This window comes from Apostichopus japonicus, chromosome 2, assembly GCF_037975245.1.
Source record: "Apostichopus japonicus isolate 1M-3 chromosome 2, ASM3797524v1, whole genome shotgun sequence".
Classification (NCBI taxonomy): domain Eukaryota; kingdom Metazoa; phylum Echinodermata; class Holothuroidea; order Aspidochirotida; family Stichopodidae; genus Apostichopus; species Apostichopus japonicus.
Window position 1 is genome coordinate 7,355,001 of NC_092562.1, and position 12,877 is coordinate 7,367,877.

At 40.0% G+C, this 12,877-nt stretch overlaps 1 protein-coding gene across 9 annotated transcripts in view; it reads right to left on the reverse strand.

Annotated features, from left to right (window-relative positions):
• The window catches only part of LOC139976469 (UDP-glucuronic acid decarboxylase 1-like), an 87,390-nt gene that overhangs the window by 982 nt on the left and 73,531 nt on the right, over positions 1 to 12,877 (reverse strand). For all 9 annotated transcript variants that reach the window (XR_011796189.1, XM_071985296.1, XM_071985286.1 and 6 more), the window contains 2 exons: positions 11,735 to 11,838; positions 1 to 360 (listed from right to left, as the gene is read on the reverse strand). The exon at positions 1 to 360 is cut by the window's left edge and continues 982 nt beyond it. Coding sequence is in view for 8 of the 9 variants with exons in the window: in XM_071985296.1 (XP_071841397.1) it covers positions 283 to 360; positions 11,735 to 11,838 (182 nt within the window). In the remaining variant the exon portion in view is untranslated. The remainder of the gene's footprint in view (positions 361 to 11,734; positions 11,839 to 12,877) is intronic.

Sequence of the window (12,877 nt, forward strand, 5' to 3'; positions counted from 1 at the left end):
GACAGCTTGGTAAACATATCTGTTACATTAACAAGCACAGTAATTGTTTTATGTTATGTTTGGTCACTAAAATATGATTCTACAGATATATGTTTTAGAAATATTGATATATATGACAAAGTAACTATTAGTTGTTTGCCATAATTATGGAAGACTCAACCCTCCACCATGGTTCTAGAAATCTATCTTGTCAACTTTGGATCCAACATGTGTTACCAAATTAGCATGGTTGGTGTCTTGACAAGTCCTCTGGTTTTACCATCAGCAAGGCAGAAAATAACTTCACCTTCTATTTTGTAACAATTTGACTTCCTCTCTGAAATAATCTATAGTTTTTTCTAAACCGTCTGAGAGTGGCACCTGTGAAAACAACAATATAAGTACAGTGTTAGAAAGTGTTAACACATGTATAAGATGTTAGGAGTTTCTTCTCTTCTTAATCTCAACTAATCATAAACCATTTGGTTTCCAGTATGCAAAATAACAAAATAAGAGTGCAGTCAATGCAGTCACTTCCACAGGTCTTGAAATATAGGCCTGAAAGTGCGGCAGAGAAATTGTGGCTCATAATTTTGTTTATGGTTCCAAGGCAATGTTTTGCAGCTTGATATGTGAATGTCAAAACATTTGGAGGTCACTATAGGTGATTTGATGTCAGCTATCATGAACAGTGCTTTTTAGCTATATGCAAAGACAAATGGAATGTCTATGTTGAGAAAATATCACTTACAGTTTTGAAGTGACTTGTACAAATTACCATTCTTTCAAACACCATGAAAGGCAGCATATTGTCTGTGTGTAACAGATGAAAAACCAATTCAAGATTTTTTGGCATCTAATAGCTAATGTGACCGGTAAATTATTTTGCCTTTTCTCTTGACCACTGTGAGCTGATTATCATCACCAACTGTGGTCTAAATTAGATTCATGCCATATGAAATAGATTTGCAATTTAAAAATTCAGTTAATTAGTTACTTCCTGAAAAGACCTCTTATCCTTTTGAAACATTTTGTGCCTTTCACCAACTGAACACTGCCACTAAGTTTCATACATTTCAGATTATAAATGCATTGACCCAACGAGACCTTGGACATACTTCATCCGTTAACTTTAATGAAGCCACTGACATGGACAATAACTTGGAAAACTTTGGTCAGGACCATGCCAATGACATGCGGGCAACAGCCCTTCAATTGATGTTGACAGACAGATCCATTGTCTGATTTTAAAATTGCTTGGATTTAAGAGTGCCTATGCTATTGCAAACCAAGGCTCGGGCACTCTCTCTACTCCATCCTTGCCACACTTTACATGAGAACGATTATGGTGTACCACACAAGGTTTCCAGGTTTGGCTATTGCTACTAACAAGTTACATGCACTCAAGTGGGCAAACATATTGATCAACTTCATCCTATCTTTAACTTAGCATGTTAACAAGAAGGTTTTTAGACAAAAAGCAATACAGTTGTTGAACCTGCTATGGTGGATCTACATACCATGCACCAAGTTGATCAGTGCTTTACTTTTCAAATGATGCCTTTTGCATTTTATAAAAGGCTTAAACATCCATTCCGGGGCAAGTAGCTTGTAAATTACAAACTTACTGGCTTAGATATTGTGTTGAGCTTACCTGTCTCCTCATAACCACAGCACCTCGTTCTACCGTACCTAAAATGAACTGGTAACCTTGTTACACTATTGCCGGACATCTCCATTCAATGGATTCCCTTCTCATTAGACCACTCCCTCTTCCCAAAGTGATTCCCTATCACACACCATGGGTAGTCTCGACTACACTCACAGGAATGGCTACTCTCAGTCCCTTGGCTTTCGCATTCCAACCAAGAGAAATTCATGTACAATATACAACGTATAAAATACAGCAATATAAACCTATATACACAGCTACACGACTCAGCAATATTGATATGACATGGCACAATCTGCAAAATAAGCAAGCAAATTGTATTTCACCCTGACCGAGTGCTGTATACTCCTTCAACATTTTGTTTTTTAAAGGATTGGTTCAGGTGTTTTAAATGTCTATTTTGTATGAAAGAGCACAAAAAGACCAAAAGAACAGTGAAGAAACTACCATGATAGCATGCTCTGTTAAGGAGATATGACACTTTGAAGATATCAAAATTTCTTTGAAAACGACTGGTGTAGAAAGACTAACTGTGAGGGTGTGATGTCACATCCTCACTTCCTTAACATTTGTGAATATATTTCTTTAAAAATTATTTACATTTTTTAACACATTTGAAAATAATATAATCAAAAATTCTTCAGATGTTTAATCTCAAATATTTCCTTTGACAAATATGAGATCTCCTGACATATCTTTGGGTTGAAAGTCATGAAATCTCACAAACAATTTAGAGAAAAAAACAAAGACTTTTCAGGAATGTGAGGATGTGACATCACAGCTAGTCAGATTTCAGCAGTTTCTACACAATCTGATAAAACTTTACACTTGAATATCTCTTTAACCGAAAAAGATATTTGAACAGTTTTTTCACCATTGTGTTTCTTTTATTGTCCTCTTTCATAAAACATAAACATGTATAACAACTGAACCAATCCTTTAAACCTAGTTACTACACTTTTCAAGTTCATAGTTGGTTCAAAACATTGAACTCACCAATAGTAACTCTGTTCACCATCTGGGTCCAGACTGATGATGGCCCTGACCTCTATTTACTTGAGCTGAACTCTCCAGGGAGCTTGAAGTGTACTCAAGGGTGACCACCCCTCCGTCCCGCTTTCTCCCTAACCCTCACAGGGGAGGGAGGTGGGAATGGAGAGAGGTAAGCTCGTCACTCGTAAATGTCCAAACCAGTGAGTTTTGGAATATTTACTTTGCTCCTCGCTTACCCTTTTTGTCACAACCTCAACTGCAAGAAATGGGTGGGATGCCCGAGGGTAGGACCTGGGATCTCGCATCACAGCGCTAGCAAATGCTGACTCGGCCTGTAAAGTCTCTGAGAAGTAACATGTGACAAAACTTGTCAGTGTTCTCCAGGCTGCCGCAAAATGGCGCCTGTGCTAAAATAAACATGTTTTTGGTTGTCCGTAAAGGTTCTCTGTTTCCTTCAGGTACAATTTCAATGCCCAGACTGGCCACCATAATTTATCTTTGGGGATAGAAGACATAGCATTGATTTCTGGGATGGAAATACCCCCTGGAAGGAAATTCAATGCCCGGCTTGTGTTAATTTTACGCCATAGTCGGGAATTGTAAGTTGCCATCGTAGATCTCCTCGAGTTGGCTGCCATGGAGGCAACTGCCTGCGAAAATCCTGTCTGTCTGCAGAAAGCCCTGACAACTTCCAGGCAACTCTTTGATATCTGGGTATATGTAAGAGCATTCCCCTCTTCTGTGATAACAGATGGTAAGTAACCCTCAGAATTACGGTGGGATTGTGTATGCTTCCAGATAATCCCAAGAAAACGATAGAGCATCTGTATGGTAAGCCCTTGAGTGAAACTATATTGTGCAAACCAATACAGCCTGGTGTTCTGGGAGGTGGCATACTGATTAGTGGTCTTCCCAGAATCTTGAATACTGTGTCACATATCCTTGGGGACAGGGGATCTAAGTTCCCCTTCGACAGATAATCTGCTTCTACGTTCTCTTTCCCTGCTATGTGAGACCTAGGACTAACTTCCACTCCGTGCACTGCATAAGTAGTTCCCATGTCAGCTGGCACAACTTCTTGGAGTGTGCCCCCAGTTGCATGATTGACATAGGCCACCACCATGGTGTTGTTGGTGAAGACTGTCACCTTGGAGATCCTCACCTGTGCTAGAGAGGCCTCCAATGTTGGTCTAACAGATAGATCTGCTCCTTCTCTTGCCAATGAGCTCCCCACCCTGGCACCCTGTGGGTGAGGCATCTGTAGTGGATGTCATTGGTAGATCTAACTTGAAGGGAACCCCTTAGTTCCATTGTTCTTCTACTTGAGGAATTCATGCCTGCTTGTCCAGATTTTTGGGGTCAATGAACTCTTGCAGATGAAGTTGGAGCGGTCCACCATGCATGAGCCTCAGGGAGCCAATCTACTGCTGACGATTCTTGTTGTGACAAAATTTGGTCTTCTATTGACGTGACTGCCAGTAATCTCTCCTCTGAGGGCAGTACTCTGACACGTCAGAAATCTAATTTAGCTCCCAGAAACTGGATACTTTGTGTTGGGACTAGATTTGACTTTGCCTCGTTCACCAGCCAACCTAGATAAGGTAAGACCTGCAAGGTATTGTGGACGTTGTCCCTTTTATATTCCTTTGGTTTCCCAACAATCAGCCAATCATCGAGGTAAACGAACAATGTCGGCCCCATTTTGTGAAAAAGAAAACCACTGCTCCTGCACATCTGGTAAATGTATGAGGTGACGTCGACAAGCCTAACAGCAGTTCCCTGAACTGAAAATCTCTTCCTTTGTATCGGAAGGACAGGTAGCATCGATAGCAGGTAGTTTCTGGTGCAGCGGTGTGTGTAAGTATGTGTCTTGGAGGTCGATGCTCGCCATATACATGCCTTTTGTCAGCATTGGAATAAAGCGAGTTAGTGTTCCATGCGGAAATGTTCTGGCTTGACATTGTTATTGTTGAGGGGTTTCAAATTTAGAAAAGGAAGCCATGACCTGTCCCTCTTTTTGGTTAGGAGAAATGAGGACTGGAAGAGTGGTCCCAACTCTCCCAATACCTCTACGACTGCCCATTTTGTAGTAACAAATTTCCCCCTTCAATGCTAACCTTTGGACAGGATCCGAGAATGTCGGTGTAACTCTTCCTCAGAAAGGCAGACCGGACGTAACTCTATCTTGTATACCTTTGATGATGTCACTGTGCCAATAAATGCACACTGCTGGGCAAAAGGACCATTTTTCCTAGTGTTTACATGGGTCCAAAAATCGGGAACCAGGTAACCGAGAGCCGTTACCCGTCAGGTATCCGGGTACCCCCAAAAAAATTGTTTACCCTCGTGTTTCGCGCCTTTCAAGAAATTACATATTGGATGCTATACTTAATGAATTATATTCTCCACTGACAATGTTTTCATGTTCAAATAGGTGTAAGATAAAGTATAAAACCTTCCTCAATATTTTCTACTTGCTTTTGTTTCTTTCATTAACTTGTTAAAAACTTCATACGAATGAAGAAAGAATAATTGTGAGAATTCTTTCAATTTCTTCCACATGGTAGACTAACACCACACTAAGCCAACGGGGAAAGCTAGCCTAGCAATCTGTTTACTCGCTGAAATTGTGACGCAGTAATGAGATATCCATGAAATACATTCATATTTGCTGTTATCTTCGACCACATGGTAGCCTAACACCACACTAAGTCAATGGGAAAATCTTGCCCAACCATCAGTTTGCAAAAAAAACAAATCACACTTTGCGTTGGATTGGGGTAATAAATGAGGAACCTGGTAGTATCGCGTCAGGTGGGTACCCATGTTATTTCCAACCCCCCAACCTCCAGTTTTGCCGGGGTGGGGTGAGCATCCCTAGGGCCGGGCGGTGAACAATAATCATAATTATAATCAGCAGTTATTTTATGACACTTAAGCGACGGCAAATGTGGGAACCCGCAAGGGCTATGGGCTACAACTTACACGTCAGGTGGCTTCCAATTCAACATTTTAACTGAAATTTGGAATCTTTACAATTTAGAAATTCATTCAGATGGGAAAACCATAGATTGCTCTTGGATGAAAAACCCACTTTACTATGACTCATTGCTTCAAATACCACCGCTTTTATCTGCCTACTGGAGGAGCGCCCACTGTCCAGTCTAGTCGTTGCTGTAGAAGATCCTCTAGTGATAGCTCCCCTAGAGCCTATCCACAGTATAAGAACTGAGTCTACTTATTGCCCTGTTCGTCAACGACCTTCTCTGCGTATTCCCCTGTAAGACTCCTAGACCCCCTCTGGTAGGTCTTGCCTCTCTTGGTCAATAGTGTCAAGGTCTACTTCTCTCCCATGACCTGAACTCCTACTTTGCCTGGGTCTCTCTACCGGGTCACCTCTTCCTGCAGCTTAAGATGGATTTTACCTGCAAACAGGTCACCCCCCCCAAAAAAAACAGAAGTGCTATCATCCTTGTCTTTGCCTCAAACAAAGGCCCCCTGGTAGATGAGACCACCTTCTCCTTTCTGCATTATTATTGATCTCGTTGACAGCCTGGCAAATTGGTCATAAGTTTACCATGTCAACGGACCCCTTATATCAACGGACCCAACGGTAGAAGGAGCTGCCCGCACTGTTTCTGAAGACAGGCAATTGTTGATGGTATCTCATGAGGACTTCTGCAATCAGAATAAGGACCAATGTAAACTTGATGCCGGCACAGCTATTGTGGCTCCTGAAACCCCAGGTTGTCTACGAACAATATCGGCCACTCTCACTGCTAACTCCGGAGGTACCGTCGTTCCCCCTACCGAGGTGTCCTCCTCTTCCAGGACTCTTGAAGAATACTCCTCTAACACTCACTGAAACTTGAACATGTCTTCTAGACCTGAGTTTTCTACTGATGCTCTACAGTCTAGGACATCCTCCTCTCGCAGGCCCTCTGCCATCTCTAGCTCCACTGCCATGGTGGACATGGACACTGTTGTTTCTGCCTGGCCATATTTCTGTCCCTTTCAAGGAGCTTGTTTCTTGCTCCCTTTTCCAGAAGAGGTTTCAAGAGGCCTGTCAACTGGGTCTTGCTTATATCTAGGTGACCTGTTTCTTCTCTTCACCCTCTGATATCCGTCATCTGAGGATTTTGGACGACACGTCCAGGCCAGGGAACCATCTCCTCCTGCTCCTCAGGGACCTCTCACACTTTCTTTCTCTTCTCCTTCCCCACTGGTCTCCTCTGCTCTACTCCTGCTACCTCTTCTCTTTCCTCTCTTACTCCCCACTCCCATCTCTACTTCCCCCTTTTCCGAAGAGACATTCGGTTTCAGTAGCTTAGCTTGCTCCTGCAACTTATTCCTCCACCCTTTTAACCATGAGTTAATCTCTTGCCAATGTGATGGGAGAAAATTGAATACAAACTAGACAAGGATCTCTTCTAGTGCACGTTCGGCATTTTGGTAAAGATCATGCGCGTACCAAAATCTACCAGGACGAAACAACAAACAGTTCACACACTTAAGTTGGCTCCTTGAAGACATCTCTGAATTAAGGCAAATATGAACAGCAAATGGGATAACAAAGGTGGAAGGAATGATAAGCTTACAAAACAGCCTAGCAAGTACGGAAGTAGCAATATGCTTCATGTAAGCTAGAAGCAAGTGGCTTACAAGGAGAGTAGTAACCGAAACACTAACAAGAATACATAAGAAATAGGCCAACGAATGGGAAAAAATGAAAGAAAGCCAACTAAAAACAGTTAATAGTCTTTGAAAGAAACTTAACAAAGAGAATGTGAAAATACAAGTCGAATATGACAACAATATGACTAGTACACAGACAGGAAAACTAGTGTGAACAGTTTGAGGAACTGCTACCTTGTCCCCTGAATACACTAAACAAGGAAAGGGATGTCCCAGAAACCTTCCCACATGAAAAGAATATTTTTCAGGCTGCACACAACAACTTCAGACACTGGTTCTTCTTCCAAAACACCAAAAAAGGGCTTGAAAATCAGACGAACGCCAAAATACTTTGGGTGGTAGGATGAGAAGGACGCGCATTGACCGGAGGGGTCCAGACAAAGCGGGCGAAGACTGTTAAAAGGTTACAAGTTCATTTATTAAAAGGTACCATGCCTAGAATGCTTGGCACAGTAGAATGCTAGAGCTAAGGCTGTGAGGAGACGGGTAAGCGAGGAGCGAAGTAAATCTATTAGATTTACCACTGGTATAGGTGTTGGGTAAGCTCCTATAAATCGTTAATATTTTTTCTGTCTGTGACCTCCTTGATCATTGGGGTTACTCAACACAGACAGCCAATAAATTAGAATGAGGAATCTATGTACCAAGTCTGAAGTTAATGTAAGCTTCAGTTCCTGAGTTACTATGTCTATGCACCAGGTTGTGACATACAGTACCGTTCACATTAAATCGGCCGTGGCATCGTGTATCGTGACAAAATATGAGGAGACTCGAGGAGTCTATCGTGATATCGTTTCCATTACGCCTATAGCAAGTACCTAACGTGATATCGTGCGTCGCATCGTGGTCGTAATATCGTGATAATGTGTGCATCATTTCACTGGCACTGTATACTATCGTAATGTTATCGTTATAGCGTGAATCACGTTGCAGAACGATCGATCGTTTCATCGTGATTTGAAAGAATTGGGGTAGGCTTCTTCCCGCAGTAGATGAAATCATCAATTCAACGCAATGTGCAATAGATTTATTGCAAATTCTGATCAAAAAGTTTGGTGTGTCACCAAAATTAAGTGTCAATCGACATACAAGTTTCATAATCGCAAAACTAGTACGATACGCCTAATGAACACACTGTAGGCCTACTCATCCAAACTCCTTCATACAAACCCCTTCTTTAAAAAAAATAGCGGTAGCAAAATATTTTCAGTTCGAACAAAACATTCGTTCTGAACTTCTTGTATGCAAGAATATCAGCCTAGGCTTTAATTGTACTAGCAAATCGTCCCAAATGTTACGATAGGGTTAATATGCATTGTAACGCTGAATATAGGCCTACAGTAACTTTTTCACCGTCTGGGATGCATAGGGTGGCATACTTTAGTATGTTTGAACATTGTTTTCACGATCGAATTTTGCAAGATTTTCGAGAAAATTGTTGCTTGGAGAATGTTTTTCCGCACCATATGATATGCTCAAATAAGCAGTTTCTTTTGCATAGCATCAGTAATCGATATGATCCTGATGGCAACCCGTATTGACGCGCACATTAAAAATTATACAAAATTGGTCATAACTTCTGTTAGAAGCTTTTTTTTATTTAAATGTCATAAAGTCATTTAATTGCTTTTGGCCGGACAGTTTTGTATGGTAGCAACCTTACTTTCTGAAAATACTAGACGGTCAAGTTGATCACGAACCTCGTAGAATTTTCAAACCAGTCCAGACATGTTTGGTTTCACCAAATCCTTCATACCATGCAACAAAAGTATATTTTTTGAATATTTATGTGGTAATACTTGAATTTTTCATTTTGTTCAAACATGTGTTTAAGCATCATGTAACGTAGTTAAATACACATTCGCTCAAAATGCAATGATTAGGGGTAAGACCCAGTATATTTTATGGGTTCCGGCGTGTCTACGTTCCGACAATTGTTTTTGACTCTGAAGTTCTTTTGACCAATATTTTTCACCAATATGTTTTCGGAGTTCGGACCAAATTTTTTTAAGACCCATAATTTTTTGGACCAAAATATTTTGATGACACAAATTGTTTTTACTCTAAAAATTTTTATGACCAATTTTTTTTTCGGACAAGCACTATTTGGGTCATAAAAAACTCTGGGCCCTTTTATTTTTTGTTTCGTAAATAAAAATTGGCGCGTCCAAAAAAAATTAGTCCCCAAAACAAATCAGGTCAGAAAAATTGTGGGTCCAAAAAAGTTGATTCCACCCAAAAAAATTGGGTCCATATAAAATTGAGTCCCCCCCCAAAAAAAACTTAGGCCGGAAAAAATTTGGGTCCAAAAAAAATGAGTCCCCCAAAAAAAATCGGGTCCGAAAAAATTGAGTCCCCCCTAATAAATAGTTAGTGAGACAAAATTTGGGTCTAACAAAATTGATTCCACAAAGAAAATTTGGGTCCAAAAAAATTGAGTCCCCCCCAAAAAAAATAACTTAAGCCAGACAAAATTTGGGTAAAAAAAAATGAGTCCCCAAAAAAATTGGGTCCGAAAAAATTGAATCCCCCAAAAAATTAGTCAGACAGAATTTGGGTCTAACAAAATTGAGCCCCCCCCCCCAGAAAAAAATTGGGTTCAAAAAATTAGAGTCCAAAAAAATTGTCGGAACTTAAAGAGACGTCGGAACATAGAGACGTCGGAACATAGGGTATGTCACCCTTCTTAATACATTGAGAAAATACTAGTCAAAAATATTTTCTGAAGAAAAACCGTACGATATATTTCACAAATATTGATGCTTAGATAAGTGCTTCCTCACAATCAACGAGCCGCCCCGAAATTCACTCCGCTTACGTAAAACTTCTATATATATATATATAATACATGGAAAAAACAAAAGTTTTTACACACATAATTCCCATTGACATTGTTTACGGAACATAAGTAGGTCAACGACATTCGAACTTGGCAACTTGCCCAAGTTCATTGCACCGTGGGAATGACAACAAATTGTACATGATTGTACAGTTTCCCGCCATCTGGACGCCCGAGTGTAACTTTTGATGTAATATGCAAATTATTAATGGTACTGTGCGGTTAAAACTTAACCTATTGTGACACATACAAATTTTGGGAAGTTGTTGTAGATGTTACTTTTGTATCAAATGTAAAGTACTGTATGGTACTATAATTTATAAAAGACGCTTTTCCTCAGGTGGTAGGGAAAAGGGGTATTTCGGTGAACTCGATCTCTTTGTATAGTATTTGGATACTTAAAATGACCATGTACTGTACATGCAGTTTCAATTCTATTTAGTAAGCTGTTCTTCGCATTTTTATCCTTTGTGGATCTTTATTGGAATAAATTCGAAATGTATTTTTGACGCCAGTATTTAACGGTAAGCATTTTTTAAATTGTTGACTGAGCTTCAAAATTCCATTTTCTAAAAAGTCGGTTTTCATGAAGGTTTTATCAAATAATAGCTAGGGTATTAAAGTATAAATTAACCACATTAACGAAAGTTTTTCTATTATCCAAATAAAATACATGTTTCTCGTACTGAGATCTGAAAAAAAAAACAGGCTGACGTTTTTCTTCTTTTCATGCGCTAATATTAGTTTGGAATATGTGGCAACCTTAACAAAATAATTTTTAAGGTTAGTTAGATTTCTTGAATCCGAATAGAGACTCGGGAATCAGGAAAAGGGAGGCCCCTTTGCCCGGACGATGAAGATGTTTTGTTTTTAACCGGCCCTGCTTCAAAGTTGTTGGGGTGGAATTTTTTTCCCTTTTCATTCTGTTCGAACCAACGATAAATTATATAAAAAATTAACACAAGAAAGGCTTAGTAGTACTTTATTATTCTTCAAAATGTTGCCAACTATTCAAAGTAATGTGGAACATAAAATCTACAACTAACACTACTAGTAACAGAAAAGTCGCTATCCGTACGTAACGTTACTGTTGTTAAATAAAAAGTTAAACGTGTAAAGTTGTGAGCTGACATCAAAAAGTTTTCAAGGCGGAACTCCTGTAAAGATCGATTTTCGCACAGTAGAGTAGGAAGTTCATGATACACGATATTACGACTTAACGAAATAGCGTGAATAATAAAAACCCAAAGCCCAAACGAAGTTACGAATTGTGATGCGCTCAGCTTGAAATCACGATCTCACGATATAACATGTTAGCGTGAATGTAGCAGTCATGTTTGCTATCGTGAAGGCTTGGTATCACGATATAGCGTGTGATCGTGGTATATCGTTATATCGTGGTAGCGTGTACAAAAAATTTACAGTAGTCAGGTTTCACGATAGAAAACGATAGAAAAAGATAAGGGCATCACGATACACAATGCCACGGCCGATTTAATGTGAACGGTACTGTATGTACACACATACAATAAACATGAAGGATTGTTTGTACTCACAATTGGTTCCCACTTAAGGTGCTTCTTAGCTTTTGCTATATCTGGTTTTCTTCTCTTGGGATCATCCTCTGCTGCTTCGATGTTAGTTATTTTGCTGTCTCCCCCTGCAAGTGCAAACGCTTTACTTGAATTAAAATTTCCATCACTGTTGAATATTAATTAGACACAGCATAGCAGATTTCTCCATGCAATTCAATATTACAATCCAAAGCAAAAATCATTCATTAACTCAAGTAATGAAGGAAAATTAAAAATTCCTATTTTTAAGGAGTTTAATACTAATGTGAACAGTGTCTGAGTGGTTGAGATGTGAACCAAATTCACTTGGTGAAAAATTTTAAGATGGTGTCTTAGTTTGATCATTTGCAATACTACTTTGATAATACTGGGTAGGTTGGTAAAGTGATTGACTATATGGTTGTTGAATAAACTCCTTTAAAGATGGACAAAAAGCTATTTGCAGCAGTGGCGTAGGAGGGTACTTTTGAGTGGGGGGGCTGAAGACTGATGGCCGGCCTGGGGGAGGGGTCTAAGGGGAGGGGGTGACCCCCTCCCCTTTGGAATTTTTTGCATTTCCAGGTAGCCTCAGATGCAATTTGGTGCAATATAGCACACTTGAACACCCACTCCATTTTGTAAACTTAATTTTGTATTTTCACCAGGCCTTAGATGCAATTTGGTGCTCCAAATGAGTTTTTTTTTCTCATTTGAAAATGAAAAAGGGGTTTTCTGACTTGCGAAGCGGGGGGGCGGAATGATACTTCCGCCCCTCCACATTTTTCACTGGGGGGGCCTGGCGCCCCCCCAGCCCCCCCGGTTCCTACGCCCTTGATTTGCAGGAATATCAAGCACTCCACAAAGACAGAGAGCCAAAATGGTAAGTGGAATTGGACATCTGAGGGAATACCAAGATGTGACCCTCTGGCTGCCTTTCCACCCAAAAATATATACTGCCAGACATGACAGGCAGCTACAATAGTACTTCTGTTACTTTTTAAGTTGTTACTAAGCACAGGTTGACAACTTACTAAAGCTTACATCAGAATTCAAATATTGAGAGATATACTTGAGAACTGGTTAAAACCCAAACTTCTCACAATTTGGACAGTTTATATGTACAAAATAATTCATCCCTCCCTCCCT